This window comes from Fusarium keratoplasticum, chromosome 2 (genome assembly GCF_025433545.1).
Source record: "Fusarium keratoplasticum isolate Fu6.1 chromosome 2, whole genome shotgun sequence".
Taxonomy (NCBI): Eukaryota; Fungi; Ascomycota; class Sordariomycetes; order Hypocreales; family Nectriaceae; genus Fusarium; species Fusarium keratoplasticum.
This window is the reverse complement of record NC_070530.1, coordinates 1,704,823-1,730,835: the sequence shown is the minus strand read 5'-3', so window position 1 is coordinate 1,730,835 and position 26,013 is coordinate 1,704,823. Positions and strand designations below refer to the sequence as shown.

Below are 26,013 nucleotides of genomic sequence, written 5' to 3'. Positions count from 1 at the left end.
GCCTTGTACTGTGCAATGATTTCTTCAGCTTCTCCAGGTGCTACCCCTGGGCGGACAAAAAAAGACGCCCATGTTTTCTGCTCCCCGGTACTGCCCCGCGTCACCGCCAAAAATAATTTTTGGAGATGGCTCCAGCCTCACACACTGAGCGGCCTTGCATGAGAGAGCACAAGCCGGTTCGACTACATCTCTGGCTCCATATATAGCCTCTCTACACCAGTCGCGTCGGCTAGGCTCACGATGCCTCATCAAGATATTGACCGTCCGCTGGTCAAGCGTCAGAAGACGACGGCGCCTGCCAATGCCTCGAAATCTCCAACTAACTCTTCGAAGATCTTTGCGCCTTTCCGAGTATGTCTACCCCTCTACCCTCACTCTTCGCAGCCTAACTCCCGCGATTGTATAGACCGTCGGCTTAGTGTCGCCTACGAGTGTTCCTTTCACATCGATCCCCCTCGGAAAGACTACCTTTCAGATCTCTACCTCGGTTGGTCGCTCCATCCAGACCTACGATCTTCGCCGCGGCCTCAACCTCGTCTTTGTTACCCGGCCTCAAACCCCCGCTGACATCACTGCGACACTTGCCTGGGGCAAAAACATTTTTGCAGCATGGGGTGGATCAAAGAAGGGCGAGCCCCAAGGCATTTGGGTGTTCCAGAGGGGTAAGAAGGTTGACGAACTTGCGCTACCCTCCGACTTGGACGAACCGATCCAGCAGATTTTGATTATGGGAACATGGACTATTGCTGTTGCTTCAACGAGAATCGAGGTGTTCAAAACGTCATCTCTCGAGCACTACACCACCATCTACACGACACCCGCGAACCAACGCGGCAATGAAATTACCGGCGGCATCGTCACCATGCCCACCTTCTTGAACAAGATTTTCGTGGGTCGCAAGGATGGCTGGGTCGAAATTTGGAATATCAGCACGGGAAAGCTCATCTACACCATTCTGCCTCCGTCTCCCGACAGCGGTTCTGTTACATGCCTGGAGCCCAGCCCGGCTCTGTCACTGCTCGCCATCGCCTATTCTGAGGGAACTCTGATCATCACCAATGTTCTCACCGACAAGCGTGTCATCCGCATTGAAGCTGGTAGCTCAGAAGCGCCGGTAAACTCGATTTCCTTCCGAACCGATGGTATGGGTGCTGGTAACGATGGGCGCAAGGATGGAGTTATGGCGACAGCAACTGCTGCGACTGGAGATGTGACATTCTGGGATCTCAACGGAGGTGGTCGCGTGATGGGCGTTTTGCGCAGTGCCCATAACCCGCCTTCTTATGAGGGCCCGACTGTCCGTGGCGGCATCAGCAAGATCGAGTTCCTCCCTGGCCAGCCAGTTGTGTTGACGAGTGGCCGAGACAACTCCCTCAAGTCTTGGATCTTTGACGAAACACCCTTCTCCCCTGTGCCCCGGATTCTCCACTCCCGCAGTGGACATGCTGGCCCGGTCAACTGTCTCCAGTTCCTCCCATCTGATTTTGATGGTGCTGATGCCGGCAACAAGTGGCTGATCAGTGGTGGCCAGGATCGAAGTCTTTGGGGATGGAGTTTGCGTCGGGATGGTCAGAGTTCAGAGTTGAGTCAGGGCAACATCCGCAAGAAGGCCAAGAAGGTAGGCATCTTGTCAACCAATGCCCTTGCCCATGGACCCACGACGACTTTGGAGGATCTCAAGGCACCAGAGATTACTTGCATTGCGTCGTCCTTAAACCGAGACGGCGGTATTGGCGCCATGCCTGGAAAGCAGGCCATCTGGCAAAAGTCTCAGAACAAGAAGAAGGCCCAGGATGCGGAGCTTAGTGGTATGACGGGCTGGGAGAGCGTGGTGACAGCTCACAAGAACGACCCCTACGCTCGAACCTGGTTCTGGGGACGAAAGAGGGCAGGCAGATGGGCTTTCGCTACAGGTGATGGCTCTAACGTCTCGACCGTCGCCATCAGCCCTTGCGGCACCTTTGCTCTCGTTGGTTCCGAGTCTGGCGGCATCGACATGTTCAACCTTCAGTCGGGAACGCACCGCCAGAGGTTCCCCTCAAGATTAACCCCAGCCCAGGCAAGGCAGCTCAAGATGCAGCAACTGCGACAAGCTGACGATGTCGTTCAACTGCATACTGAAACCGGCCGTCAGTTCGCAGCGGGCACTGGAAAGCACACCAAGCCTATCACAGGTTTGATTGTTGATGACATGAACAAGACGGTGATTTCTTGCTCTCTGGACGGCAAGATCAAGTTTTGGGACTTCTTGACAGGCAACCTGCTGCACCAGATCGACTGGGCGCCGATGACTTTCCCTACGGGATGCAGATATCATCCCTCGAGCAACCTGCTTGCTTTCTCCTGCGACGACCTGTCAATCCGAGTAGTGGATATGGACACCAAGAGGACCATTCGAGAGTTCTGGGGACCTCAAGACGCCATCACTGACTTCTGTTTCTCAAGCGATGGGCGATGGATTATCGCATCCTCGAAGGATTGCATCATCCGGGTATGGGATCTCCCTACAAGCCACCTGATCGACGCGATCCGGCTCGAGAAGCCCTGCAGGGCACTTGCCATGTCAGTTACTGGCGAGTATCTGGCTGCCACGATTCAGGATGAGCTCGGCGTTACGCTCTGGACCAACAAGGCGCTATTCAAGCACGTTCCCACACGGCAGATCTCTGAAAAGGAGATTGGCCAGGTTTCTCTGCCTACGGTCTCTGGCGAGAACAACGAGGGCATGCTCGAGGGCGCATTTGAGGAGGACCAGGATGAGGAAGACGATACTGTTGTGGCGCCTACAATTGAGCAGCTCAGCTCCGAGCTGACAACTCTGAGCTTGGTGCCCAAGAGCCGCTGGCAGACGCTGCTGCACTTGGATCTCATCAAGGAGCGCAACAAGCCCAAGGAGGCCCCCAAGGCTCCTGAGAAGGCTCCCTTCTTTTTGCCCTCGACGACAGGCAAAGAAAACATCCTAGCGCCTAAGCAGCAGACAGAGGCGGAGGACAATGGCAAGTCACGAATCACAAAGGTCGAGAAGGCTCGGTTCGAAGAGGTGCTGAGCTCCAAGCTTCAGGCTGGAGCAGCGACTGGCACTTGTAAGTTTCTAAAGCTTCCCACTCACCTTAATTCGCCATCAAACTAACATGCTGTAGACGATGAGTTCATTGAGCATCTCAAGTCTCTCTCCCCCGCGAGCGCAGATCTCGAGTTACGCTCACTTTCCATCGGCGACGGCAACGAGGGCTCGAACGAGCTGTTGCATTTCATCCGCGCTCTGACGGCTCGTCTCAAGGCCCGCCGCGACTATGAGCTGACTCAAGCGTGGATGACAGTGTTCCTGCGGCTGCACTTTGACGTGGTCATGGAGAGCGAGGACCTGCTGGCGGCGCTGAGTGAGTGGAAGGAGTATCAAGAGAAGGAGTGCAGCCGATTGGACGGCCTGGTTGGCCACTGCAGTGGTGTGGTTACCTTCTTGAGAAATCCCCGGACATAAGTAGGAGATGACGGTGATGCCACTGGCTTGAGTTGTTGGCGTTTTGCAAATGGCGTGTCTGTTGCTAATTCCCCAGAGTTCCTCGCGATCTTGAAGCTGTCGAGAAGACGAGTATATAGAACTAGACGAATGCAAAAAAAAAGCATCTATTCTTTAACGTCATACACTACCAGTCCCGTAATCCCAATCGCCGAACCCTGTTCGATCGAAGACAACTCTTGAACTCCGCCTGTGAGTCGTAAAAATACACAATCCACTACTGCCGTCTCTTCCTAATCCCAACCTCACGGAAGGACCCTACCCTGATACCTCCCGAAGTCACCGTGTTTGTTACATCTTGGCATCGTTATTCGGCCGCTGCAGATGGTCATTGCGAGGCAGTTTATGCGCTCAGGTCTGAGGCGCGCCTCCAGAGGGCAAGCTTTGTTGATTGGCGCTCTAAACCTGCTCGGCACCCCAGCCAGCGTCTTCGGCTTCGCGCATGTTGCTGGGAGGTTCAATGGAGGGAAGGAACTCGAGGGCGACATATGCGATACCGGTGGTTCCGACGATGCCACCGGCGATCTTGCTGATAAGCAGCTTGCCGAGGAGGAGGGAGCCGAGGAAGATGTAGACTAAACTGTGTGAGCAAACATCAATGTGGCAGGCTTTCAGTAGAGCGCGACTTACAGACACCACGGCCGATGAAGGAGAAGAGGAAAGAGGCGTGTCGCGACACCTGGGGAGGAATCTGGAACTCTGTAGCTTGTTAGACATGATGGAGAACTCGGAAGCAGCCCAGAACGTACCGAGAAGGCCGATGACGAGACCAAAAACAATCATATAGCAGCCGACAATGATAGGTTGCCTAGGCATGAGGTGTTAGTGCTTTGCAATGGAACCTTGTCATGTCGCATGAACGCGCTCGGATGCAGGGGCGAGTAGGGGTATTATCGGGAGTTCAGTTGGAACATACATGCCGAACTGGAAGATGTGCGTGATACCACCCAAAAGGGTGATGACGCCAACAGCCAAGTTGACAATGCGGCTACACGATGGTCAGTAACGATGTTATTGTGGCATGGGGGTTGGACGGCGCAGCCACTGACAAGATGTCGGAGAGCTCCATGGTTGCTGTAGTTGATGTCCTTGCGCTTTCGGGAATCGAGGTCGACGAGAAGCGGGCTTAAGAGCTGCTGAAAGTCCCAGGCAGCAGTTTAAGGAGCGTGGGTCAGATGAGGGTGATGGCGATGAAGGTATGCGTGGCCACGAGACAAGAGTTGAGTTGGAGAGTCGAGGATTACGTAGGAGCTTTGGCTTTGTCGCTGGGAGAGGCACATCCAGGCGGCGCTCATTTGCTGCTGTTTCTGCCACAGCTGACCGCCTTCTGCAGTAGGACAAGCGCTGCGGCTAGCAGCCAGGGAGTAGCCGGTGGGTCTTTTGAGCTTGCTTCACGAGCCGGCGAATGACATCAAGGCTGAAAACAGCCGAGAAGCTCCAGAATCAACCTCGAGGGACAAACTCGAGGAATTGAGATGCCCCAGACGAGCATTGCTGCATCTCCTGGCTGGGGATGATTGTTCTTTCCCTCTTACGTCGCGGCCCGGCCGTCAGAGGCTCGGGCCGCTGCATTGCGCGCCAATGGCGAAGCAGGGAGCTCGTGGGCTTGTCTCGCCGGGCTATGCACCAGGCACACCATGATGCTCAGCTCCAGAATACCCGGAATATCGGCATTATTGCCCATGTTGACGCTGTAGGTGGTGACCTGGTATTGATAATGTGTGATATACCGCTCACAGACTGAAAGGGCAAAACTACTACTACCGAGCGGATGCTTTATTATAGTGGCGTCACGCAACGTGTTGGAGGTATGCATGGCTCATGATGTACTTGCATGGTATGATTGGGGGATATACTTACCAACCACACCAGATGTCGATGCTGGAAATACCGTAACCGACTTTCTCGAATTGGAGCGAGAACGGGGCATCACCATTCAGTCAGCCGCCATCACCTTCAACTGGCCTCTCCACCAGACACTTCCCCCAGGCGTCCACTCCAAGACTATCAACCTTATTGACACCCCTGGCCATCAAGACTTCCGCTTCGAAGTCGATCGGTGTCTTCCCATCCTTGATGGCGCCGTCTGCATCATCGACTCAGTCAAGGGCGTCGAGGCTCACACTGAGAGAGTGTGGGCTTCTGCTCACGAGTTCAAGGTGCCTCGTCTGGTCTATTGCAATAAGCTCGACCGTGAAGGCGCATCTTTCAAGAAGGCCGTCCTCGAGATCGGAGCCCGGCTCAAGGGATGGCCTCTCGTCTGCCAGATCCCGTGGTGGGAGAAGGAGGACTTTGTCGGTGTCATTGACATTATCGACCGAGTGGGATACCGCTGGAAGTCGGAACGTGAAAAGACGCGATACGACTTTCCGGCGCTCCAGGAGAAGCTCTCTAGCTCAAACAAGGACCTTCTTCCCGAGATTGAGTCAGCGAGGCAGGCGTTGATCGAGGGTCTCGCGGATTTCGACGAGGCCATCATGGATGAGTTTCTCGCTGAGAACCAAAACATTGACGGTGCTGTAATCAAGAAAGCCATCCGACGGGCTATTCGGAGTGGCGATGGCACCGTCATTCCCGTGTTTGCCGGCTCCAGCTTCCGTCACATCGGCGTTGAGCCCCTGATGGATGCCATCACCGACTATCTACCAAGCCCAAACGAACGTCCATCAGCAGAAGTACGGGTTGGTTCAGTGAAGCAGCGCTTGGCTGATGTTATCGAAAACAGTTCCAAGTCTGCCAAGTCGACTGTTGCATCCATCGCGTCAGTCTTTAAAGTCTTCAATCACCCCAAGGAGGGCGTCATTAGTTTCATTCGAGTCTACCATGGCACAATGACCAAGAACGCCTCAAGCTTCAACACCAATATGCTTATCAACGAGAGACCCATGGGCATCCTTCAGATATCAGCATCCAAGACGCAGGATATTCATGAGCTTTCGGTGGGACAGATTGGAGCCCTCAGGGGACTCAAGAAGGCCCGTACAGGCGACACACTCATCACAACGACCGGCGGCAAGCCTGTTGCTGAAGCATTCCGCCACGTTCAGATCCGACCACCCGAGATTCCACCCCCAGTCGCCTTTCTGCAAGTTGAGCCCTACGGCAATGTTGCTGCTCAGCAGCTTCAGATCGCCCTGGAAAACACGACACGAGAGGATCCCAGTCTTCGATGGAGCCGCGACCCCAAGACGGAGCAGTTCACAATCCAGGGCATGGGCAAGCTTCACCTAGACGTTTCACTCTACAACATGAAGCAAAAGTACAAGATCGATGCCGATTTTGGCCCCATCGAGGTCGACTACAAGGAGTGTGTCACAATGGCTACACGGCCTCAACACACAGTCTTTGACCGCCCCGTTGCGAGCAAGCCTGGAAAAGCGTCCTGCACAGCCGTCCTTGAACCCCTTGAGGACCATCATCGCGAGAGCTTGCTGGAATCGAGTGTTGAGCGAGACGGCAACATATACCACATCGCTATCCCTCTAACAGGCGACACCAACTCGCTCAACTTTGATCCCGAAGAGGCCCGACAACAGCTTCTCAATGGAGCCATTGCCGGTCTGGCAAGAGGGCCGCGCCGTGCAGCACCCATCCACGGATGCCACGTCACCATCACTCTTGACACGGAGCCCGGCGCCTGTGAGACTCCCACGGGAGGACACTTTAGCACTGTCGCGCGTACTGCAGTGCAAGCAGCGCTCCGTGACGCCTTTGAAAAGGAGCAAATCGGTATCCTCGAGCCCATCATGCTCGCCCACATCACCTGCCCCGAGGTTGTCGCCGGCACGGTGCAGCACGATGTGACGGCGGGCGCGGGCGGACACGTCCTCGAGGTCAACGACCGGTCAGCCGAGACGACGGGCGAGGACCACATCGATGTGTCCAAGATCTACACGCCTCCCGATCCCTATGACTCTGTCACGTCCCTGCGCGGCAAGAAGTCGACGACGCGCATGGTGGAGATTGTGGCCAAGGTGCCGTACAAGGAGATGCTTGATTACGATAATCATCTGCGGAGTAAGACGGCGGGACGACATTCCATGACCATGTCGTTTGACTCGTTTGCAAAGGTTGTCGGTCACCGAGAGAAGGGCTTGTGAAGGATCTGTCTCTGAAACACTGCGTGTTGGATAAGATGACGAGGCTCATATGTATCATGATGTAAAATAAGGTAAAAAAAGCAAAGGTCTCAACTAAATGCATAGTTGACTACAATATCAAGGTGCGTCAATTTGTCGACCTAAATGTTTCATCTCATCACATCGGGGCGAATAAAGATGAATGAACAGGTGTATGTATATGTATAGTAGGGCTATGTACAAGGTGAATGCCATCTACAGAGAAGAGTGTTGAAACCCGAAACGAAACAAACCAAACCCGAACCGAAACCGAAACGACCAAACAATCCCAAGAAACAATGATAAACAAATTCTAGAATCTTTCGTTTACGCCACCATGAGCTCCAGCTCAAAAACCAAGTCGCCGTCTACTCCCCATGTAAGTGAAAAAGCAGCCAGCTCAGTCTTAGATGCTGCGCTTCTTGATGCCGCACTTCTTGAGGCAGTCCTCAACACCAAGGGCGATGCTCGCGGGGATGGCATCACGGACACGGTCAATGTCCTCGCCAGCGATGGTCTGGCCAAAGGTGGCAGCAATGACATCGTCGCTGAGGGCAAAGGTCTCGTCGGCGATCTGGCCGGTGCCAAAGTCCTCGGCGGCAAAGGCGGCGACAAAGGTGGCGGGCTCGCAGTCGGGGTTGAACTGGGTGTGGACGGAGCCCTGGTAGAAGGGGGTCATCATGTTGGCAGAGAGCTCGGTGCGGATCACGCGTCGCTTGCCGTCCTTGTCGAGGACACCGTTCTCGGGCACCATCTCGGTGATGAGGCGGCCAGAGGTGACGATCTGGAGCTCGGCGGAGCGGGGGTGGACGTGGAGGGTGTTCATGCCGCAGGCTGTAAAGGGGAAAAGCTGTTAGCTTGGTTGTTCCTCGTGGTGTTGAAGCTATCATGTCTCAGGGAGAGAGGGTTGTCTTACCATCAACACGGCCGAGAGCCATGCCGGCGCCGGTGCCAACAAGAGCAGGGAAGGTCTTGCGGTTGGCAGCAATGAGCTGGCCACCCTTGCCAGGGTTCTGTTGCTCCTGGTTGAAGTCAAAGACAAAGTCCTTGTCATCAGGGATGAGGGCGAAGCGATCAACGGCACTAGGGAGTAGCTGTTTAGTCCATGGTCTTTGTATTGCAGTCAGTTCTAGATGGTACTCACGTATCGGCGAGGGTGAGCTGAGCAGTCAGGCTGAGACCATCGGAGCCCCGTCGAGAGTTATGAGGAGCAGCCGAGGCAAGGGATGTGAAGGCCAGGACGGCGGAAGCGATGGCGGCGGAGAACTGCATTTTGACTGGTGGTAGTTGAAAGATGGAAAAGGTTGTTGATGTAAGTTATGAAAGTATTTGAAGTGAGTATGAGAAAGCTGTGAGGCTAAGAGTGTTTGTGATGCTGGTGAAGATGCTGATGAAGATATTCCCAACTCCTGGCAGAACAAGCCCGACTTCTTATACACAACGTCTCTCGCCCCCAAACAACACATCAAGGTTATCATTATGGTTGAAATCAAACCAAGTATAGCCCAGGAACTGCCAGCGCGAGGCTTTGAGCTAGAATCTCACTCGAAAAAGGCAACATCCCAGGTCCGACCGCATCGGAAAGTCGGGCTTCCGCTGGCCAGCATCACCAAGCATTTGTCAAAGCCCCTCCAGGTACCTGTATTCAAATCACCAGCCACTCCAAGGCCCTAGGCCCAAGCGTGCAGAGGTTATCTAGTGCTGAGCTGCGTGCTTTGTCATTGGGCGGGAGGGTTACTCTGATGGATGTTGGAGGGCTGTGCAGAGAGAGGCAGAGGCGGTCGGGTCTCTCTGGACCGGCGCAGCCCCCGAATTCTCCGACTGACCAAAAATAGTGAGAGAAAACGGTTCGTCCAAGCGCTAAGCGCCTGCGGGAGTCAGCACCAAGAAAGAAATGCGTTGTCGGTGGCGCCTCCACCACGGAGTCTAGCAGATCCGGCGCGGTAGACGCCAGCAGGAGATCCGTTTTGCATACGTGCTGCCACTAGAATAGTACAGAAGGGCTGGGTTTCCCCAGGAAACAAGGACTCCGCGGTCTTGGCTGTCAGCGTTGTCGGCCGCGATGAAGGATCTCGAATAAGCATCGGATGCAATGCAACGTGATCCGTAAGCAGGACAATTTTAAGATTGTGATCTTTTGTTGTTCATTTGGAATCAAATGCCCTCATCAGTTGACATGTCGCTTGTAAATAGGCTGAACTCAGTAGAAACTCCTGTCAGTCACACGCAAGCCAACACCACGCGATTCATCAAGACATTGCTTTGTTCCGGCCGATTCCGCGCACGTACCAGCAGGTGATGGATGGATGCCATCATTATGCACAAACGAAACAAACAAAGCAAACAAAACAAAACATTCATGGCCCCCTTCAATTTCGTGGCTCCAGCGCCATCAAGCCATCCTACACTTGGTTACCCGCGCCACTCCCGCTCGCGACAGCCTCATCTGTTTCGATATGAGACATGGCTGCATCACTAATTTTTACCTTTCAGCCTCTTCCTGATGCCTTGCTGGTACAAACAACTCATCCTCTGAAAAATCATCGCTATAGGTGAATCTTCTTATGCGATCCACCGTCCAGATTGTTCCATTCAAGTAGGGCTTTGCCTTGCTCAAAGACCAGCTACTGGATGTGAACTGCACATTGACTACCTCAAACATGTTGCTCAACCAACCAGTCTCGTTCCCCAACTCACATTGAACCCATCGAAGTTTGGGAAACTGGTCCGGTTGGCGCTGCTTCGCTTCGGCAAGTCTCACGAGCCCCTTCTCTAGCATTGCCCGCCCTGTTTCTCCCATCCGCTTGGTCTGGATCGACAAAGATACAAGTGATGCGGGAAGCAGCCGGATCAACGCTTCAGAATGAGGAAAGCCTTTCTCCTGAATTCCATCAAAGCCATATATCATCTCGGAACCAATAGATAGGTGCTCGAGAACAGCAAAGTCTTTGAGATGGAGTCCATCTTCAATCTTGCCAACGACCCGACCTTGGGCGCTTAAATCAAGATGCAGCGACTTGAGCGTCCTCTGGTGACAAGAAAGCAGACTCACTGCGTCCGACAGCTGAAAATGCATGGGCACGTTTCGGCGTGAAGCTCCTCCTATGAAACTCCTGCTCTGTGTCAGCGGCCGCGACTCGTAAGCAAAGGTCTGAAGTCCACCGATACAGGCATTCAGGATGTCTTTAAGAAACATCTTCCCAAGCCAGCACTCTGTCATCCGAAGGATCTTGAGCTTTGGTAGAGGTGGGCATTCTCCATAGGAATCAGTCGCGTGGAGGTTAAGGGTTTCTAGGCCTGGAGATAGCCTGACCAGATCGTCAGGGCGCGGCCCAATATCCAATCTTCGAATGGGAAGTGACGAGATGTTGAGCGCTGCAAGGGCCGAGGCAGACACGCCGCCTCCGCTTGTCCATCGTGAACAACGTTGAAGACCGAGGTGTTCAAGACTTGGGAGGTGAGCATATCAGCATAGCAACAAGCTCAGCTGCCACCCAATCCGCTTCCCTCCTTCGAGTTTGAACATCGCGATAGTACAGTGCGGCATAGCTTGGTCCATAAACCAAAGGCGCCAGAAATAGTTCCTAATTTGTTGGTTTCCCAGTTATATCACTCCTTCCAGGACGTGGTATACGTGATTTCCAAATCTCGGCGAGGTCGATTCCTAGCGTTTCTGCAGCTTCGCTGAGCACGTCTCGAGGTCGATCACGATTGATTGCCCACAACAGCCTAGGGTGAACGTAGACGACTCTTACCAGACGGGCCAGGTCCCGGCGCTGTCTAAGAGTCCGCATAAAGGAGATGAGCCGGCCATCCCAGGTATACAAGTCAGTACGCCATAAGTCATCATAACCCAGGACAAACTCGTGATACAAGATGCTCTAAGCAATCTCTCGAAAGCTTCTTAAGACCAATGATAGCGACACGAGGGCTTGATGATCCACAGAATACCACGACTTTTCATCAGGCTTCTGTCTTGCTGAGTGATATCGCAGTGGCGGAGCGTCCCAAGGCTCGTTGTACTCGCCCTGGCAGTGGAGGCAGAACAGGCCAAATATCAGGACCAAGATATCCGTCGGGAGGTTTCCAAGAAAAGGGCAGTCCATGATTTCAGCTGCATCAAAGAAAAGGTCATGTTCATGATCCAAGATCCTTTCAACCACGTGTCGGTGTAACGAGTGTCAGACTGCCTTGGGCGAATGCAAATCACGTGGAACTTGTGTGACTGCCTACCTGCCGATGTTCAGTCTCTCTTGAAACAACTTCTACTACCTATGGACACTCTTCTTCACCAAGGATGCAGCCCGCAAAAGAAACAATCTCGCCCTAGAACATTTGAACAAAGCTTTTAACATGGGATTTAATTGCATTCTTTCTTCCTTCAACCATGGGCCCACTCGGCCGAGAGCTGAGATTCAGCTCCCACAGGACATTGCGAAAGGGAATTGCACCAATGGATACGCCGAGATCAAGCAGCTCTGTTTGGAAGGTCAGTTCAGTTGCGATCGCAATACGGAGTATCGTAATCGAATGACAGGCACTAACAGGCTAGCTGACTCGCTTCCTCTAGCTTAGCAGCTCTGTGATAAACTCTCTTTACCGCGGACCCTCGGCCAACTACAGACAGCACCCAGCAGCACGCGTCGCGCTCGCCTCCGCAATCAGTTGTGGCTCTTGGTGCATAACCAGAATCAGGGACTGACCGTCCTTTCCGAGCTAAAAAGCACATTGGCCCAGGAACCATGCTACACGACAAAACGCCTGGCCAGGGGTCTTAAATGACCAACAGCCAATGCCATGCTTTGTCGTAAGCCACAGAGACAAACGGCCAGGGGCGTTGAGGGAAAAAGAGGAGAGGGCAGACTGCGGAAGACAAAAGACGAAATGGAAGCCCTGCGACAAAGCCAACAACCTGGGACAAGACAATGAGCCGAGACCAGTCCAAGCCAGGCTCAGAGACAATGCGCCAGCATCTCTGATACAAAACTGGAAGCGAGAAACTGGTCGTATTCCCTTATTCGGTCGTTCTCCCGGCTTAATGCCTGTTATATTCCCACGCGCAACGATCCGCCATCGCGTCGCCTCCCTCAACGGGACCGAGTCGACCTTGTCTTTCATCATGAGGTTTAATCTGCGACGAGGGCAGCACCCTGGTTTCCAATGCACCTGAGCCAGGCACCGTCTCGACAGGATTGGCTGCGCCGGGCAAGGGGGAGATGAAATGACAGTCTGATTGGAGACGGTCTGATCCCCCTGGCCCTCCGCCGGCGAAGCGAATCCACCATGGACAGGGTCTCGAGGGTCAGAGCCGTCCTTCCATGCAGGCACAGGCGCAGGCACAGGAGGGCCATGGGTCCCGTCATGGGTCCCGTCGTGGGCCCTGCCAGGAGCCCACCAAGAGGAAGCCATTGCCTCATCTCTCAATCTCCTGGCCGCGGGTGGTAGGATTGCTGGTGGTGCCGTTGATGCTGCTGGTTCGCGCCGGTCCCCGCGCTGCTGCCCATTGCTCATTTCCTGGGGATCCATTTCCATCTCTCTCCCACTTTGCTTCCTTGCCTGGACCTGTCGATCTCTTAATATTCCTGTCCTGTCCTGCGCTGCGCTTGCTGCTTCCACTCCTTCTCTCGTTTCACTTGATTTGTTGTTTAAACGTTGGTGCTGCTGGTTCACGAAATCCTTCGACCTTTTCCCTCGTCAGCTGCATCACTCGTTCTGTTGCTCGACGACAAAGACATTCCTTGCCCGGAACCACCAGAATCTATTCTACCTATGTCCAGGTTGTGACGCGTTGTATGAAAGGACCGGAGGCATTCGTTCATTAACTAGGAACATCCGTGCTTGGATCTCTCGATACACAACCATCTTCATCTATCGACGACAGACCCCATGAGACTCGCTACTCTTCCAATCGCCCTTGCGGGCATCCTGTCGGCTTCGCCCTCGTTCGTCGCTGCCAAGGCTCACCAGCACCATGAGCGTGGCGCCGGCCATCTGCATGGCTCTCCTGCGCCCATCGTGAAGCGAGGAGGCCAGTGCCAGTTTCCCACCGATGACCCCAACATGGTCGCCGTCACTCCCGATGAGAAGAACGGCGGCTGGGCTATGAGCCCCGATCAGGAGTGCAAGCCTGGCAGCTACTGCCCCTTCGCTTGCAAGCCCGGTATGGTTATGAACCAGTGGGATCCCGATTCTACCTACGACTATCCTGCCTCAATGGTACGCCGCCAATACGAACCACTCACCAGCTGGTAACTCGAGCTAACACACTTCAGAACGGTGGTCTCTTCTGCAATAAGAATGGCGAGATTGAGAAGCCATTCGAGGGTAAGCCCAACTGTGTTCAGGGAACTGGAGCTGTCGAGGCCGTCAACAAGTGCGGCTCCAAGATGTCTTGGTGCCAAACCGTTCTGCCCGGTAATGAGGCCATGATCATTCCTACTCTCGTCACCTCGAGCGCAACTCTGGCTGTTCCCGGATCTTCATACTGGTGCTCCACCGCTGCTCAGTAAGTAACGCCCGAGAAACAACTATGGAGTGTCTCTAACCGTGTTAGCTTCTACATCAACCCCCCTGGTGTTGGTGAGGAGGGCTGCATCTGGGGCACTGAGGACGAGCCCATTGGAAACTGGAGCCCCTACGTCGCCGGTGCCAACACTGAGGCCAGTGGCACTACTTTTGTCAAGCTCGGCTGGAACCCCATCTGGGAGGACTCGGCCTTGAAGAGCAAGCTCCCTGATTTCGGTGTCGAGATCAAGTGCCCTGACGGCGGCTGCAACGGCCTGCCCTGCAAGATCGACCCCAGCGATGGTGAGGGCAAGGTTGAAAGCAATGAGGGAGCCATTGGTGCCGGCAACTCGGCCTTCTGTGTTGTCACAGTCCCCAAGGGCAGCACTGCCCAGATTGTTGCCTTCTCTGTCGGTTCCGGCTCCGGATCTGATGACTCGGATTCGGATGACGGCGAGATGGGCATCAAGAAGGTGGAGGAGTCTTCGACGACCGAAAAGGCCAAGCCCTCTACTACCACGACTGTCGCCGAGACCACGACATCGGAAAAGACCACATCGACCACTAAGGAGGCTACCTCGACCACCGAGGAGTCGACCACCACTTCTGAGGCCCCAACAACCTCATCCGAGGAGACTACTTCCACCTCGATCGAGTCCACCACTACTACTTCCGAGGAGTCCACGACCGAAGAGTCTACCACTTCGACACCTACCACCTCTACGTCCAAGGTCCACAAGTCTACCAAGGCTGTCACCACCACCAAAGTCGTCACCACCAAGAAGGCTGCCCCTACTGTCAAGCCCGGTATCTTCCACGAGAACGGAACCACCACCTTCACTGGTGCCCAAGTCACCGAGAAGCCCGCTGCTACGGAAGCTGGCTCTGAGGCTGCCCCCACCCAGTCCAAGGAGGGTGAGGCCGGTCGTCATCAGGGCAATGCTGCCGTTGCTGGCCTTGTCGTCGCTTTCATCGCTGCCGCCTGTTTCTTTTAATTGAAGAAGCCCCCTCAAGAAAGACCTAATTTTGCATGTTCGCTTCTCTCTCGGCCAGCCTGCGGGCTCTCAACTTCTCCGCTGCAGCCTTTGCTTGGATGGGTGATGTCGGTTCTGACATCGCCCACACCATCACTTCTCTGCCTCCCTCACCAGTCACTCACTACCCACCGTCTCATCTCCCTTCACACCTGGCAGCTGGCATTCTCCTCTTCGGCAAAAACTATTTTCCCCGTCATACTTTGACCTTTACTCTTTGCATATACGATCAAGCCAACCACTCTATCGGCGATAGTGTTTATTGTCTTTAACCAGCCGGACTTGATTTGACAGCCGTACACGGCAGCTGGGTCAACATGGTCATTGATACCCGCCCCCGGGTGTTAATTTGCTTCAGCAAGGATCTTATCAGATACTTGTGGCCCGCGGGCATTATATATACGTTCTACGCATTCCTTTCACGGTCGATATACCCTTTTTGAGAACGTTGGAGGCTTTGGATATTTGGAGGAATTTGGAACTGACAAGCGATGTTTAATTGTGTGCTAATTTTAATCTCGGAATTGACGACGTGTATGTACAAATGAGCAGAGAGTGTTTGGAGAGTTGGAGAAAAGAAGAGATGGTGAGGCTTTGTTGGATGGGGTGACCTCCTTTCTTGGTGGTCATCTCGGCGCCCTCACGGGATCTTGTGTGGTTTTTTTCCCCTTTGGAAAGAAAAAAACGAAATGATCAGACATATTTGATAGATAGTATGATTGGCGCAGTCGTACCTACATAGCTACGGGCAAGAGAAATGTGGAAGATCATGAGCCAAAAGTTCCGGTCCAGATTGCGATCCATGGTGACATGACCATGTCTAGTTTAAATGATGTTTCTCGGGTATCTTGCCTGTAATATACAACGCTATTTCGACAGCCGGCGGGTGACCTATATCCAATCTAGCCTAGATGGTTCATTCAATTTCAATACAAGACCCCCCTTCTTTACTCTTTAACCCATCCGGGTACCTCCTCAGGGTCAAAGTCCTCCTCGTACCTCCTATCCTGGATCGACTGCCACACGTTGGGCCATCCGGCAAGTACAGGGCTCCCCTTTGCCTTTGCTCCGATGATAGCGAAGCGGCCCTGGCCGTGGGCGATGAATCCATGCATGAGGCCCTGCTGGACAAGGGTGGCAACCATCATCTCCACGTCCTCGGGTGTGACGTCTGCGTTGCCCCAGACCATGCCCTCGTTTGGCCGCAGCGACTTGGGACCGCCTGGTGGTGGGGCTAGTGTTGAGGCTTCGGTGCTTTGGGCATTGTTTGATAGAGCCTTCATGAGGAGGGGGTTTACGTGTTGAGGGCGGCCGAGAGTGTTGGGACCCGATGGGAGCCAGCCTTCGAGACGGCGCTGGAGATACACGGCGACGGTGTGCAGGTCGGCGAGGTCGAGAGTGGCAGCTTTACGAGAAGATGCATCAGTTGGAGGTACGTAGGTTAGGATAAAGGTCTTTCGACTAAGGGATCGCCAGAGGAGAGGTCGGAGACGGTTGCTGAGGGTCAAGAGCAGGCCCTTTTCAAAGAGCCAGGTCTCATGCGCAGCCAGATGGTGCTGGAAGTGGACAAAGTTTCCAGACCGGATGGCCTGGCAGAGCGGGAGGAAGACGGGGGCCAGAGTTTGGCACTCTTGGCGCTGGAGCAGTACCTGCGAAGGGAACCGCCCGAGGAGGATGTTGCAGGGAATTAGATATGTTAGGATGTTTGTCCGGTGAGAGACAAGCTGAGGAGGTGTCTGGAGGTAGGCTTCCTGCAAGCAGAGGGAGGCGCGGAGGTAGTGGTTGTTGGAAAAGTTGAAGCGACCAAGATAGTAGAGAAATGTGACGCGCTGGGCAGCCGGATAGAGGGATAGTGGTGGTGAGATTGTCGAGATGTTGACAAAGATCATCTTGGCAAGATGAGTTCTCCGGCACTACATCCATGTCAGAATAAGAAGAGAGGTGGTGATATGTGAGGGTCATACCGCAAAGAGGAGCTTGAGGACGAGGTTGGCAAACATGTAGACGCCAACCTTTTTGCCCTCAGGTCTCGCATAGCGACCGCTTGAACGGTCCGTGAGACACGTGGTGAAGATCTTTTGAATGATTTCTGCCGAAGACTCTGCGATTGTCTTGTCCTCGTCCAGAGCTCGAAGACGGCGCGTCAACTCGGGACGCCTGTTGAGGCTCATGGTGAGACGCGCAAGTGTCTCGGAGAGGGACATGCTAGTCTTGAGAAGCATGGCGCCGTACGTAGGATGAGCAAATGCCGTAGCACATGAGCTAATATCGCCAGTTAGCAAAGTTCTTCTTTGTCTATCAGCGAGGGTGAGATGCGCACTTGACGAGGCCGCTCAGCAACTGATGAGCGCCAAGCAAATCATCGTAATTGACGTCGCGCCAAAAGGCCATGTAATCCTTCATGAAGGCGATGAAGCCCGGCCACACAGTCGCCTGGCCATCCGGAACATCGTCATCCTGAGGGAGAGACCTCTCGATGACGTTGTCGAGGCCCTGCTGGCGGAACTGGGAGCGCAGCTCAGCGGCAAGGTTGTGATACTGCTGGGGGCTTCCGGGCTCGACCTGGAGCCAGGCGCGGAGCTTTTCGCCGTCCTGGGCGCGGACAAAGTTGCGAACCTGGGTGAGGAACTCGAGAACCAGAGGCATCTTTGGTCTGTGGAGGTTGAGATGCCAATGAGTGAGGTTGTTCTGAGCGCGTCGAGATTGGCTGGTTGAAAGGCTGAGGGAGGTTTGGCGAGTCGACATGGTCGGTGCTCCACTATGAGACAACGAAGATACATTCCATCCCGAATTGGATATATCACTTCTCACCAAGCATCATGCATATGATTTTAATGAAAGGTCGCCAGTGTCAGTATTTAATTCCCTAATTGGGTTATTTAATCCTCAATGCACACGCTGTGTGAAGCCCTCCTTCATCCCATCTCTTCAGACTTACGTACTTGCCTACCTACCCTGCATCACGTCAAGAGTCTTCCGCGCCAAGTCAAAATCATGCAAACGACAGAACTATAACTGTTTGTAAAAGGGGCGCATAGGCAAGTACACAAAATTTTCGATTTTTTTTTACGCTACTTGTATCTATCATTCAGTTTTGACTGACGTCATTCATGCCTATTTTCATCGCTTTTCATCTCTTACACGGACTCGATCCGCTGTACCACAAGAGCGGTTGCAGCACCACCACCATTGCAGATAGCCGCGACACCATACTCACCAGGCTTAAGCTGGTGAAGCAGAGTGGTAAGGATTCGCGAACCAGAGCTTCCAAGGGCATGGCCTAGAGAAATAGCACCGCCCAGAGGGTTCACCTTGGCACCCTCAAGACCCAGGATCTTTGAGTTTGCAAGGATCACGCTGGCGAACGCCTCGTTGAATTCCCAGATGGCGACCTGATCCTTGGTGATTCCTGCGCGCTCGAGAGCAATAGGGACAGCCTTGGCGGGGGCAACCGGGAAGTCGATGGGCGATGTGGCGGCATCGGCATAACCACAGATCTTGGCCAGCACTCGGGAGCCTGAGCCATACTGTTGAGCAATAGCCTTGTTGCCGAGAACAAGGGCACTGGCACCATCGTTGAGAGTCGACGAGTTCGCCGCAGTCACAGTACCGGTTCCATCGCGGACGAAAGCGGGCTTCAGCGTGGGGACCTTGTCAAACTTGACATCGTTGAAACCCTCGTCGGTGTCGACAACAATCTCGCCCTTTCGAGTCTTGACGGTGACGGGGGCAATCTCATCAGCAAAGGCCTTGTCCGCCCAAGCCTTTTGCGCGTTGCGGTACGACTGGATGGCGTACTCGTCCTGCTGCTCGCGGGTGATGTTGTGGTTCTTGACAGTGTTCTCGGCGCAGTTGCCCATGTGGAATTGGTCGTATACATCGGTCAGGCCGTCCTTGATAAGACCGTCCTCCATCTTCACATGGCCGAAAGCGGGGAGCCCACTTGCGCGGGGCACATAGTAGGGCACCTGGGACATGTTCTCCATACCACCAGCAATCTGAGCCTCGGCAAGTCCCAGCTGGATGTTCTGGGCGGCCAGGCTGACGGCCTTGAGACCAGATGCGCACACCTTGTTGATCGTGGTCGCCTCGACTTCCTTGGGGAGGCCGGCGAAGATGACGGCCTGTCGTGCGGGCGCTTGGCCAACAGAACCCTGAAGGACGTTGCCCATGTAGACGTCGGTGATCTTCTCGACGGGGACCTTGGACTTTTCGAGGGCCGACTTGATGGCGACGGCACCGAGCTTGGGCGCTGACACTGACAAGAAGGAGCCATTGAACTGGATTGTGTTAGCTGAGCAATGGCCAATCGAGGAACTTGGCATGCCTTGGCTGTAGGAGTGCGCGCAGCACTCAAGATGTAAGCATCCTGCAGTTCCTTGCGCAGAGCTGGCCGAGTAGAAAACTGTCGCGCCCCGTTCACATGTCCAGCAAGCTGGGCAAGCCGGCCGGCGGATCTAAGCTGAGTAGAGGACATTGCGAGAGAGGAATGGGGTATCAGAAGAAGGGGTTGACAGAACAAGAAAAAGACAAGAGAAGAAGAGAAGAAAATGATTAGAGGGAAGAGGAGATCAATTAGTATTGTAGCAGTTGCAGAATTATAAGACCAAAACGGCCTCGGGTATCACGGGTGACAGATGGCCGGAAACATTAGAGATGCCCTCCGCTCGGTCCCCTTCGGCTTCCAGCGGGGGAGGGCCGAAAGTGGCGGGGGATGAAGCTCTCTGAACCGAGCTGCAATCCGGGGAAGTGACGTCTTGCCTAGGTACAAGCCCGGCAGTGGGAAGGCGGCGGCAGATACAAGTACCTTTGCTGCATATCTTGCAAGAGTATTTCCGCCGAGTCCTCCATTTCCGTAAGCTAGACCCTGGAACAAGAGGAACCAGTTCCTGTATCGGACAACGTCCGCTGCCTTTTGCGGTTTCGCTTCCGAAGTTTTCGGTTCCGAAGAACCATGATGGATCAAGAAGAGCGGCCTTTGTCCCCCGCGACCATCTCAAAGACCCCGGTGGACGGACCGTCCTGGTGGCTTTGGTGATCACGTGCAATCAACAAAGAGCAGTGGATCTGACCCGGGCAAACAATTGGCTAGAGTCAAACGGATCTCTGATTGGCCAGCGATTACTGACACTGGAGCCTTCCAGTGGAATCACTCTCGTGAGGCTGTCGATGACCAATCTCCGTTTCCGCCCCATCCCTCCACCTTGCACCGCCAAATCCGTTGTCGCTGTAACAGCGAACCGTGCAGGTCATCTTTGTTTTCACACTCTGGGGATCACAGTTGGAATCATCGTCGTGGTCGGGTCTTTTTTTTCTTATCACCATCGAAACCGTCTCGATACCACGCCTCCGAGCTCTTGAACGACTACCCTCCACCTCTCGAGTCCGCTTCCGCATCCATCCGCCATCATGTCTACAGCTGCGCGCCGCCGCTTGATGCGAGACTTCAAGGTATGGCATCTGGAGGAACAGCCAACATATAATGTTAACACCAGCTGCAGCGCATGCAAACCGACCCTCCCGCCGGTGTCTCTGCGTCTCCCGTCCCTGACAATGTCATGACTTGGTATGTCGCCTCGCCTCGACACGATCGGTGACCTGGCTCAGATACTTATCAACTGCCGTAGGAACGCCGTCATCATCGGCCCCGCCGACACCCCCTTCGAGGACGGCACCTTTCGACTGGTGATGCAGTTCGAGGAGCAGTATCCGAACAAGCCCCCGCAGGTCAAGTTCATCAGCGAGATGTTCCACCCAAACGTTTACGCCACCGGAGAGCTTTGCCTGGATATCCTGCAAAACCGATGGAGTCCCACGTACGATGTCGCCGCTGTTCTGACCAGCATTCAGAGGTAGGAGATAGGAAGGGAACTAAGTTGCATATGAATGTGATGCTGATCATGGATAGTCTTCTCAACGACCCCAATACCGGCTCGCCCGCAAACGTCGAGGCTTCCAATCTGTACAAGGACAACAGGAAGGAGTATACCAAGCGTGTCAGAGAGACGGTCGAGAAGAGCTGGGAGGACTAAGACAGAATCGACTCGACTCGAACCGAACCGACTACAGTGGGACAGAGAACGGTATGCCAACGTCGACTTGTCCAGCAGAGAAATGGATCACGGCCGCTCAACCATCATTCCCGTTCCTAGCACGGCCCGAATCTTGATAGCCGAACGAAGGACGGGAGCAAATCTGTATATGGCGTTTTTTGGTGCGTGGAGTTGGACTGAATTGCATTCGAGGCGTTGCGACGTCCGAGGACGGAGGCCCTCCTTGGGACATGTTATGATATATCACGAGGCTCACTAACTTAGGAAGAGGAGTTGTCTGTTTCTTGAAGCGTCCGCATCTTTTCGAATAAAGTCTTGTGTGTGTGTGATATCGACACTTGTCTGAGTCGTTGACTCAGAGTTGACCAGTGACAGCGGGGGGATGCCATGGGCGGGTTGATTTGTCTGCTCCGATAGGAATGATGGCACCCACTCTCAATCATGCCGAAAGGAGCCCGCGTGCCATGATGATAACGGCCAGGTCCCACTTCCCAATGCCTGAATTGCTGTTGACAATGCGCACGCAATGATCCCTGCCGCCTCCCACATTATGGTGTCTTGATATAAGCCTGTGAGATGTTGAGCATAGGTGCGAGATGAACTATTTATTCATTATTAGAGATCCTGCCCCCTTGTCAGGCAGCGTCTTGACTAAAACCACCAATCCATCCCCCGATCAAGCCCCTCCACCCACGCCGCATCATGCAGTACAGTACAGTATCAGGGACGGGACCCTGACCCCCTCTCCAAATTGCGTGGTTGCTGCCGGCTGAAACCCACACGGGGCCGTCCAGTCCAGTCGGTGGTAGGGGGACCTAGGGACGAAGGCGCCTAAAAGACCCAACCTCAGGGGGGCCTGAAAACTCCAAAACCCGCTAAATCCCCCCTAAACTTACAGGAGGGGGCCTCCTGAGCGTACGCGAGTCTCCCCCTCCCCGTTTCCGCCCCCCCTCTTGGCAGTAGAGTTCTCCAATCAACTCGGCCAAAACCCACCGCCTCTCCATCGTTGTCAACGACTCGAGCTTGCGAAAGTGTGTTGTGTTGTCCAGTGCGTGTGTTGACCTGGCTGTCTGTTGTTGTTGCGCCGCACCCTCCTGTCAGCGTCTCTCTCTCGGTGTGTTTGCTGATCGCACCACAAACCACCCACCCCCCGCCAGCCAGACCCTGTCTTGGCCTTGTTTTTGACCTCTCCAGTATCTTATCCTTTTTCACTCTCCCTCACGCACGCTCCCTGCCCTGCTCCCGTGTTCGAGGTGCTCGAATCTCGACGCCGGCTTGCGGCTCTTTGCACCCTCCCGCGGCCCGCATCTCTGCGACCTCCCCGCCTCCCACCCCCCTGACGGCACTTGCAAGTTACATACATACAGACAACCAACCCACGATCGAGCCCAGCGACTCTTGGACGGCAGCACCGTGGCCGATGATAGCTTCCCCCGTGTGACACATAGCCTCCGTCCATCATGTCGTCCGCAAACAGCATCAAGGTCGTCGCCCGGTTCCGGCCTCAGAACAAGGTCGAACTCGAGTCGGGCGGAAAGCCCATCGTCTCCTTCGATGGCGAGGACACCTGCAGCCTCGACGTATGTCAATAATCTGCCTCTGCACCGCCTTGAGTGCCTCGACGCCCTGTGGCTAACCCGTTTCCCAGTCCAAGGATGCGCAGGGCAGCTTCACCTTTGACCGAGTCTTTGATATGGCATGTAAGCAACAGGACATTTTCGACTTCTCGATCCGCTCCACCGTCGACGATATCCTCAATGGATACAACGGAACCGTCTTCGCCTACGGCCAGACCGGTGCCGGTAAGTCGTATACCATGATGGGCACGAACATCGACGACGACGACGGCCGAGGTGTTATTCCCCGCATCGTCGAGCAGATCTTCGCCAGCATCATGTCGAGCCCCGGCACCATCGAGTACACCGTCCGAGTCAGTTACATGGAGATTTACATGGAGAGGATCCGTGATCTGCTCGCCCCCCAGAACGACAACCTGCCCGTCCACGAGGAGAAGAACCGTGGCGTCTACGTCAAGGGTCTCTTGGAGATTTACGTGTCGAGCGTCCAGGAGGTCTACGAAGTCATGAGGAGAGGAGGAAATGCCCGAGCCGTCGCCGCCACCAACATGAACCAGGAGTCGTCGCGATCCCACTCGATATTCGTCATCACCATCACCCAGAAGAACGTCGAGACCGGCTCGGCAAAGAGCGGACAGCTGTTCCTGGTGGATCTGGCTGGTAGCGAAAAGGTCGGCAAGACTGGAGCGAGCGGACAGACCCTCGAGGAAGCCAAGAAGATCAACAAGAGTTTGAGTGCCCTGGGAATGGTCATCAACGCCCTCACCGACGGCAAATCCTCGCACATCCCCTATCGAGACTCCAAGTTGACCCGTATCCTCCAAGAATCCCTCGGTGGTAACAGTCGGACGACGCTGATCATCAACTGCTCTCCTAGCAGTTACAACGATGCCGAGACACTCAGTACCCTGCGATTTGGTATGAGAGCCAAGTCCATCAAGAACAAGGCCAAGGTCAACGCCGAGCTCAGTCCTGCCGAGCTCAAGTCCCTTCTCAAGAAGGCCCAGGGCCAGGTCACCAATTTCGAGAGCTACATCTCAAATCTCGAGGGCGAAATTCAGCTGTGGCGTGCTGGTGAATCTGTTCCTAAGGAGAAATGGGCGACACCCAAGACTACCGATGCCGTCGCTAGAACCAAGGCCGACGCACGAAGCTCGACACGACCTTCCACACCCTCACTAATAGCGGAGAGCCGCTCAGAGACGCCCGCGATATCTGAGCGCGCTGGCACACCCAGCTTGCCGCTTGACAAGGACGAGAGGGAAGAGTTTTTGCGACGGGAGAATGAGCTGCAGGATCAGATCTCAGAAAAGGAGTCCCAGGCCACGGCTGCCGAGAAGCAGCTCCGGGAGACAAAGGAAGAGCTCGCCTACCTCAAGGAACACGACAGCAAGGTGGGCAAGGAGAACGAGAAGCTCACGACCGAGGTGAACGAGTTCAAGATGCAGCTGGAGAGGCTCACATTTGAGAGCAAGGAGGCACAGATTACCATGGACGCTCTGAAGGAGGCAAACTCGGAGCTTACTACGGAGCTTGACGATGTGAAGCAGCAACTCCTTGACGTCAAGATGAGCGCCAAAGAGACGGGTGCTGCCCTCGACGAGAAGGAGAAGAGGAAGGCCGAGAAGATGGCCAAGATGATGGCCGGCTTCGACCTGGGCGGCGACGTGTTTAGCGAGAACGAGCGTCACATCGCAGAGACTATCGAGAAGGTCGATGCGTTACACGAGCTGAGCGCCACTGGCGACAACATCGCGCCCGATGAGTTCCAGGCACTTCGAGCCCGTTTGGTGGAGACACAAGGCATCGTCCGACAAGCTGAGCTCTCCATGTACAGCACCACCTCCAGCGAGGCCGACTCAAGGCGGAGACAAGAGCTGGAGGCGCGTCTCGAGGCCGTCCAGCAAGAATACGAGGAGGTTCTCACTCGCAACCTCGGCCCCGAGGATGTGGAGGAGGTCAAGGCTCGACTGGAGAACGCCTTTGCCAACCGCCAGACTGCCCAGTCTCAGTTTGTGGATGAGCTGAAGGCCGATATTACGCAGAAGGCTGCCGAGAACACAAGAATGAAGACGCTGATCGATGACCTTCAGCAGCGCGTCAAGGCTGGCGCCGCGGCACCGATGGCCAATGGCAAGACGATCCAGCAGCAGATCGCCGAGTTTGACGTCATGAAGAAGAGCCTCATGCGTGACCTTCAGAACCGATGCGAGCGTGTTGTGGAGCTCGAGATCTCGCTGGATGAGACCCGAGAGCAGTACAACAACGTTCTTCGGTCGTCCAACAACCGGGCTCAGCAGAAGAAGATGGCCTTCCTGGAGAGGAACCTGGAGCAGCTGACCCAGGTCCAGCGCCAGCTCGTCGAGCAGAACTCGGCTCTCAAGAAGGAGGTTGCCATTGCTGAGCGCAAGCTCATTGCACGAAACGAACGTATCCAGAGCCTGGAGAGCCTGCTACAGGATAGTCAGGAGAAGATGGCTGCCGCCAACCACAAGTATGTATCCCCTTGTTTGCCCCTTTTCAGCCAAACAGCACTGACAGTGTATCACTAGGTTCGAGGTCCAGCTGGCTGCGGTCAAGGAGCGTCTCGAGCTCGCCAAGGCCGGCAGCACCCGTGGCCTGAACTCACCAGGCGGCTTCAGCTTTGCCAGCGCCGGCAGCCGGATTGCGAAGCCCCTCCGCGGAGGCGGTGGCAGTGATGTAGCCCCCGCCATCCCAACCATCCAGAACCTCCACCAGACTGAAGGGAACAGCGGCAGCAGCAACAAGCGAGCTAGCTGGTTCTTTAACAAGTCATAGACGTGAAAGAGAAGAAAAGGAAAAAGACACCAAGAGAGAGAGAGAGGTCCCTGCTTTTGCGTTGGGCACGGCGTTGCGAGCAGATCTGGTAGAAGCCCCCATCATACCCCCACCAAACAATGCCCCGTTCGATAAAACTTTCTACTTGTTTCTTTCTTGTCTTGATTATTTTCCCTTGTCCCCTCGACTTCCCTTCTTGCTAGACGAGGGCCATAGAGGATGGGGAGGCTACGATGATTTGGATTTTATGACATGCTTCGCAATGGGACTAGGGAAGGTCGGATGATTGCTATAGGGACGGCGCTCTGGGCGCGAAAGAGGGAGGCCAAGTGAGTTTGGTGAGACGAGGCAGAGAGAAGAGCTGCAGAGCAAAGCAAGATATTGCACGTGTGGGAGTCTTGTTCCACG

The 26,013-nt window shown here is 54.6% G+C and overlaps 8 protein-coding genes and 1 pseudogene across 9 annotated transcripts, besides 1 other annotated feature; 5 read left to right on the top strand and 4 right to left on the bottom strand.

Annotated features, from left to right (window-relative positions):
* Nucleotides 1-174: 174 nt before the first annotated feature.
* NCS57_00247100 (Utp21 domain-containing protein) lies at nucleotides 175-3,481 on the top strand (the record flags this gene model as incomplete). The annotated part of the gene is made up of 3 exons (XM_053052501.1): nucleotides 175-351; nucleotides 407-3,083; nucleotides 3,141-3,481. The coding sequence occupies exons 1-3, from the start codon at nucleotides 241-243 to the stop codon at nucleotides 3,479-3,481; spliced, it is 3,129 nt and encodes a 1,042-aa protein (XP_052917747.1). The 5' UTR covers nucleotides 175-240.
* A 438-nt stretch (nucleotides 3,482-3,919) lies between these two features.
* NCS57_00247000 (uncharacterized protein) lies at nucleotides 3,920-4,589 on the bottom strand (the record flags this gene model as incomplete). The annotated part of the gene is made up of 5 exons (XM_053052500.1): nucleotides 3,920-4,095; nucleotides 4,151-4,219; nucleotides 4,270-4,328; nucleotides 4,437-4,508; nucleotides 4,570-4,589. The coding sequence occupies 5 exons, from the start codon at nucleotides 4,587-4,589 to the stop codon at nucleotides 3,920-3,922; spliced, it is 396 nt and encodes a 131-aa protein (XP_052917746.1).
* A 444-nt stretch (nucleotides 4,590-5,033) lies between these two features.
* Nucleotides 5,034-7,620, top strand: NCS57_00246900 (Tr-type G domain-containing protein; the record flags this gene model as incomplete). The annotated part of the gene is made up of 3 exons (XM_053052499.1): nucleotides 5,034-5,213; nucleotides 5,268-5,328; nucleotides 5,393-7,620. 3 exons carry the CDS (start codon nucleotides 5,034-5,036, stop codon nucleotides 7,618-7,620), a joined length of 2,469 nt encoding a protein of 822 aa, XP_052917745.1.
* Nucleotides 7,621-8,044: 424 nt separating this feature from the next.
* On the bottom strand, nucleotides 8,045-8,910 carry NCS57_00246800 (Cupin type-1 domain-containing protein; the record flags this gene model as incomplete). Its single annotated transcript, XM_053052498.1, has 3 exons — nucleotides 8,045-8,472; nucleotides 8,555-8,721; nucleotides 8,783-8,910. The coding sequence occupies 3 exons, from the start codon at nucleotides 8,908-8,910 to the stop codon at nucleotides 8,045-8,047; spliced, it is 723 nt and encodes a 240-aa protein (XP_052917744.1).
* Nucleotides 8,911-13,524: 4,614 nt separating this feature from the next.
* NCS57_00246700 (uncharacterized protein) lies at nucleotides 13,525-15,137 on the top strand (the record flags this gene model as incomplete). Its single annotated transcript, XM_053052497.1, has 3 exons — nucleotides 13,525-13,854; nucleotides 13,911-14,143; nucleotides 14,192-15,137. The coding sequence occupies 3 exons, from the start codon at nucleotides 13,525-13,527 to the stop codon at nucleotides 15,135-15,137; spliced, it is 1,509 nt and encodes a 502-aa protein (XP_052917743.1).
* Nucleotides 15,138-16,123: 986 nt separating this feature from the next.
* NCS57_00246600 (uncharacterized protein) lies at nucleotides 16,124-17,891 on the bottom strand (the record flags this gene model as incomplete). Its single annotated transcript, XM_053052496.1, has 3 exons — nucleotides 17,497-17,891; nucleotides 17,141-17,438; nucleotides 16,124-17,089 (listed from the first exon to the last, which is right to left on the bottom strand). Exons 1-3 carry the CDS (start codon nucleotides 17,820-17,822, stop codon nucleotides 16,124-16,126), a joined length of 1,590 nt encoding a protein of 529 aa, XP_052917742.1. The 5' UTR covers nucleotides 17,823-17,891.
* Nucleotides 17,892-18,313: 422 nt separating this feature from the next.
* Nucleotides 18,314-19,653, bottom strand: NCS57_00246500 (Acetyl-CoA C-acetyltransferase; the record flags this gene model as incomplete). Its single annotated transcript, XM_053052495.1, has 2 exons — nucleotides 18,314-19,456; nucleotides 19,504-19,653. The coding sequence occupies 2 exons, from the start codon at nucleotides 19,651-19,653 to the stop codon at nucleotides 18,314-18,316; spliced, it is 1,293 nt and encodes a 430-aa protein (XP_052917741.1).
* Nucleotides 19,654-20,585: 932 nt separating this feature from the next.
* On the top strand, nucleotides 20,586-21,208 carry NCS57_00246400 (uncharacterized protein; the record flags this gene model as incomplete). Its single annotated transcript, XM_053052494.1, has 4 exons — nucleotides 20,586-20,627; nucleotides 20,678-20,742; nucleotides 20,804-21,028; nucleotides 21,085-21,208. 4 exons carry the CDS (start codon nucleotides 20,586-20,588, stop codon nucleotides 21,206-21,208), a joined length of 456 nt encoding a protein of 151 aa, XP_052917740.1.
* A 1,469-nt stretch (nucleotides 21,209-22,677) lies between these two features.
* Nucleotides 22,678-25,605, top strand: NCS57_00246300 (annotated as a pseudogene). The gene is made up of 3 exons: nucleotides 22,678-22,809; nucleotides 22,878-25,300; nucleotides 25,359-25,605.
* Nucleotides 22,678-25,605: a sequence feature.
* Nucleotides 25,606-26,013: the final 408 nt, after the last annotated feature.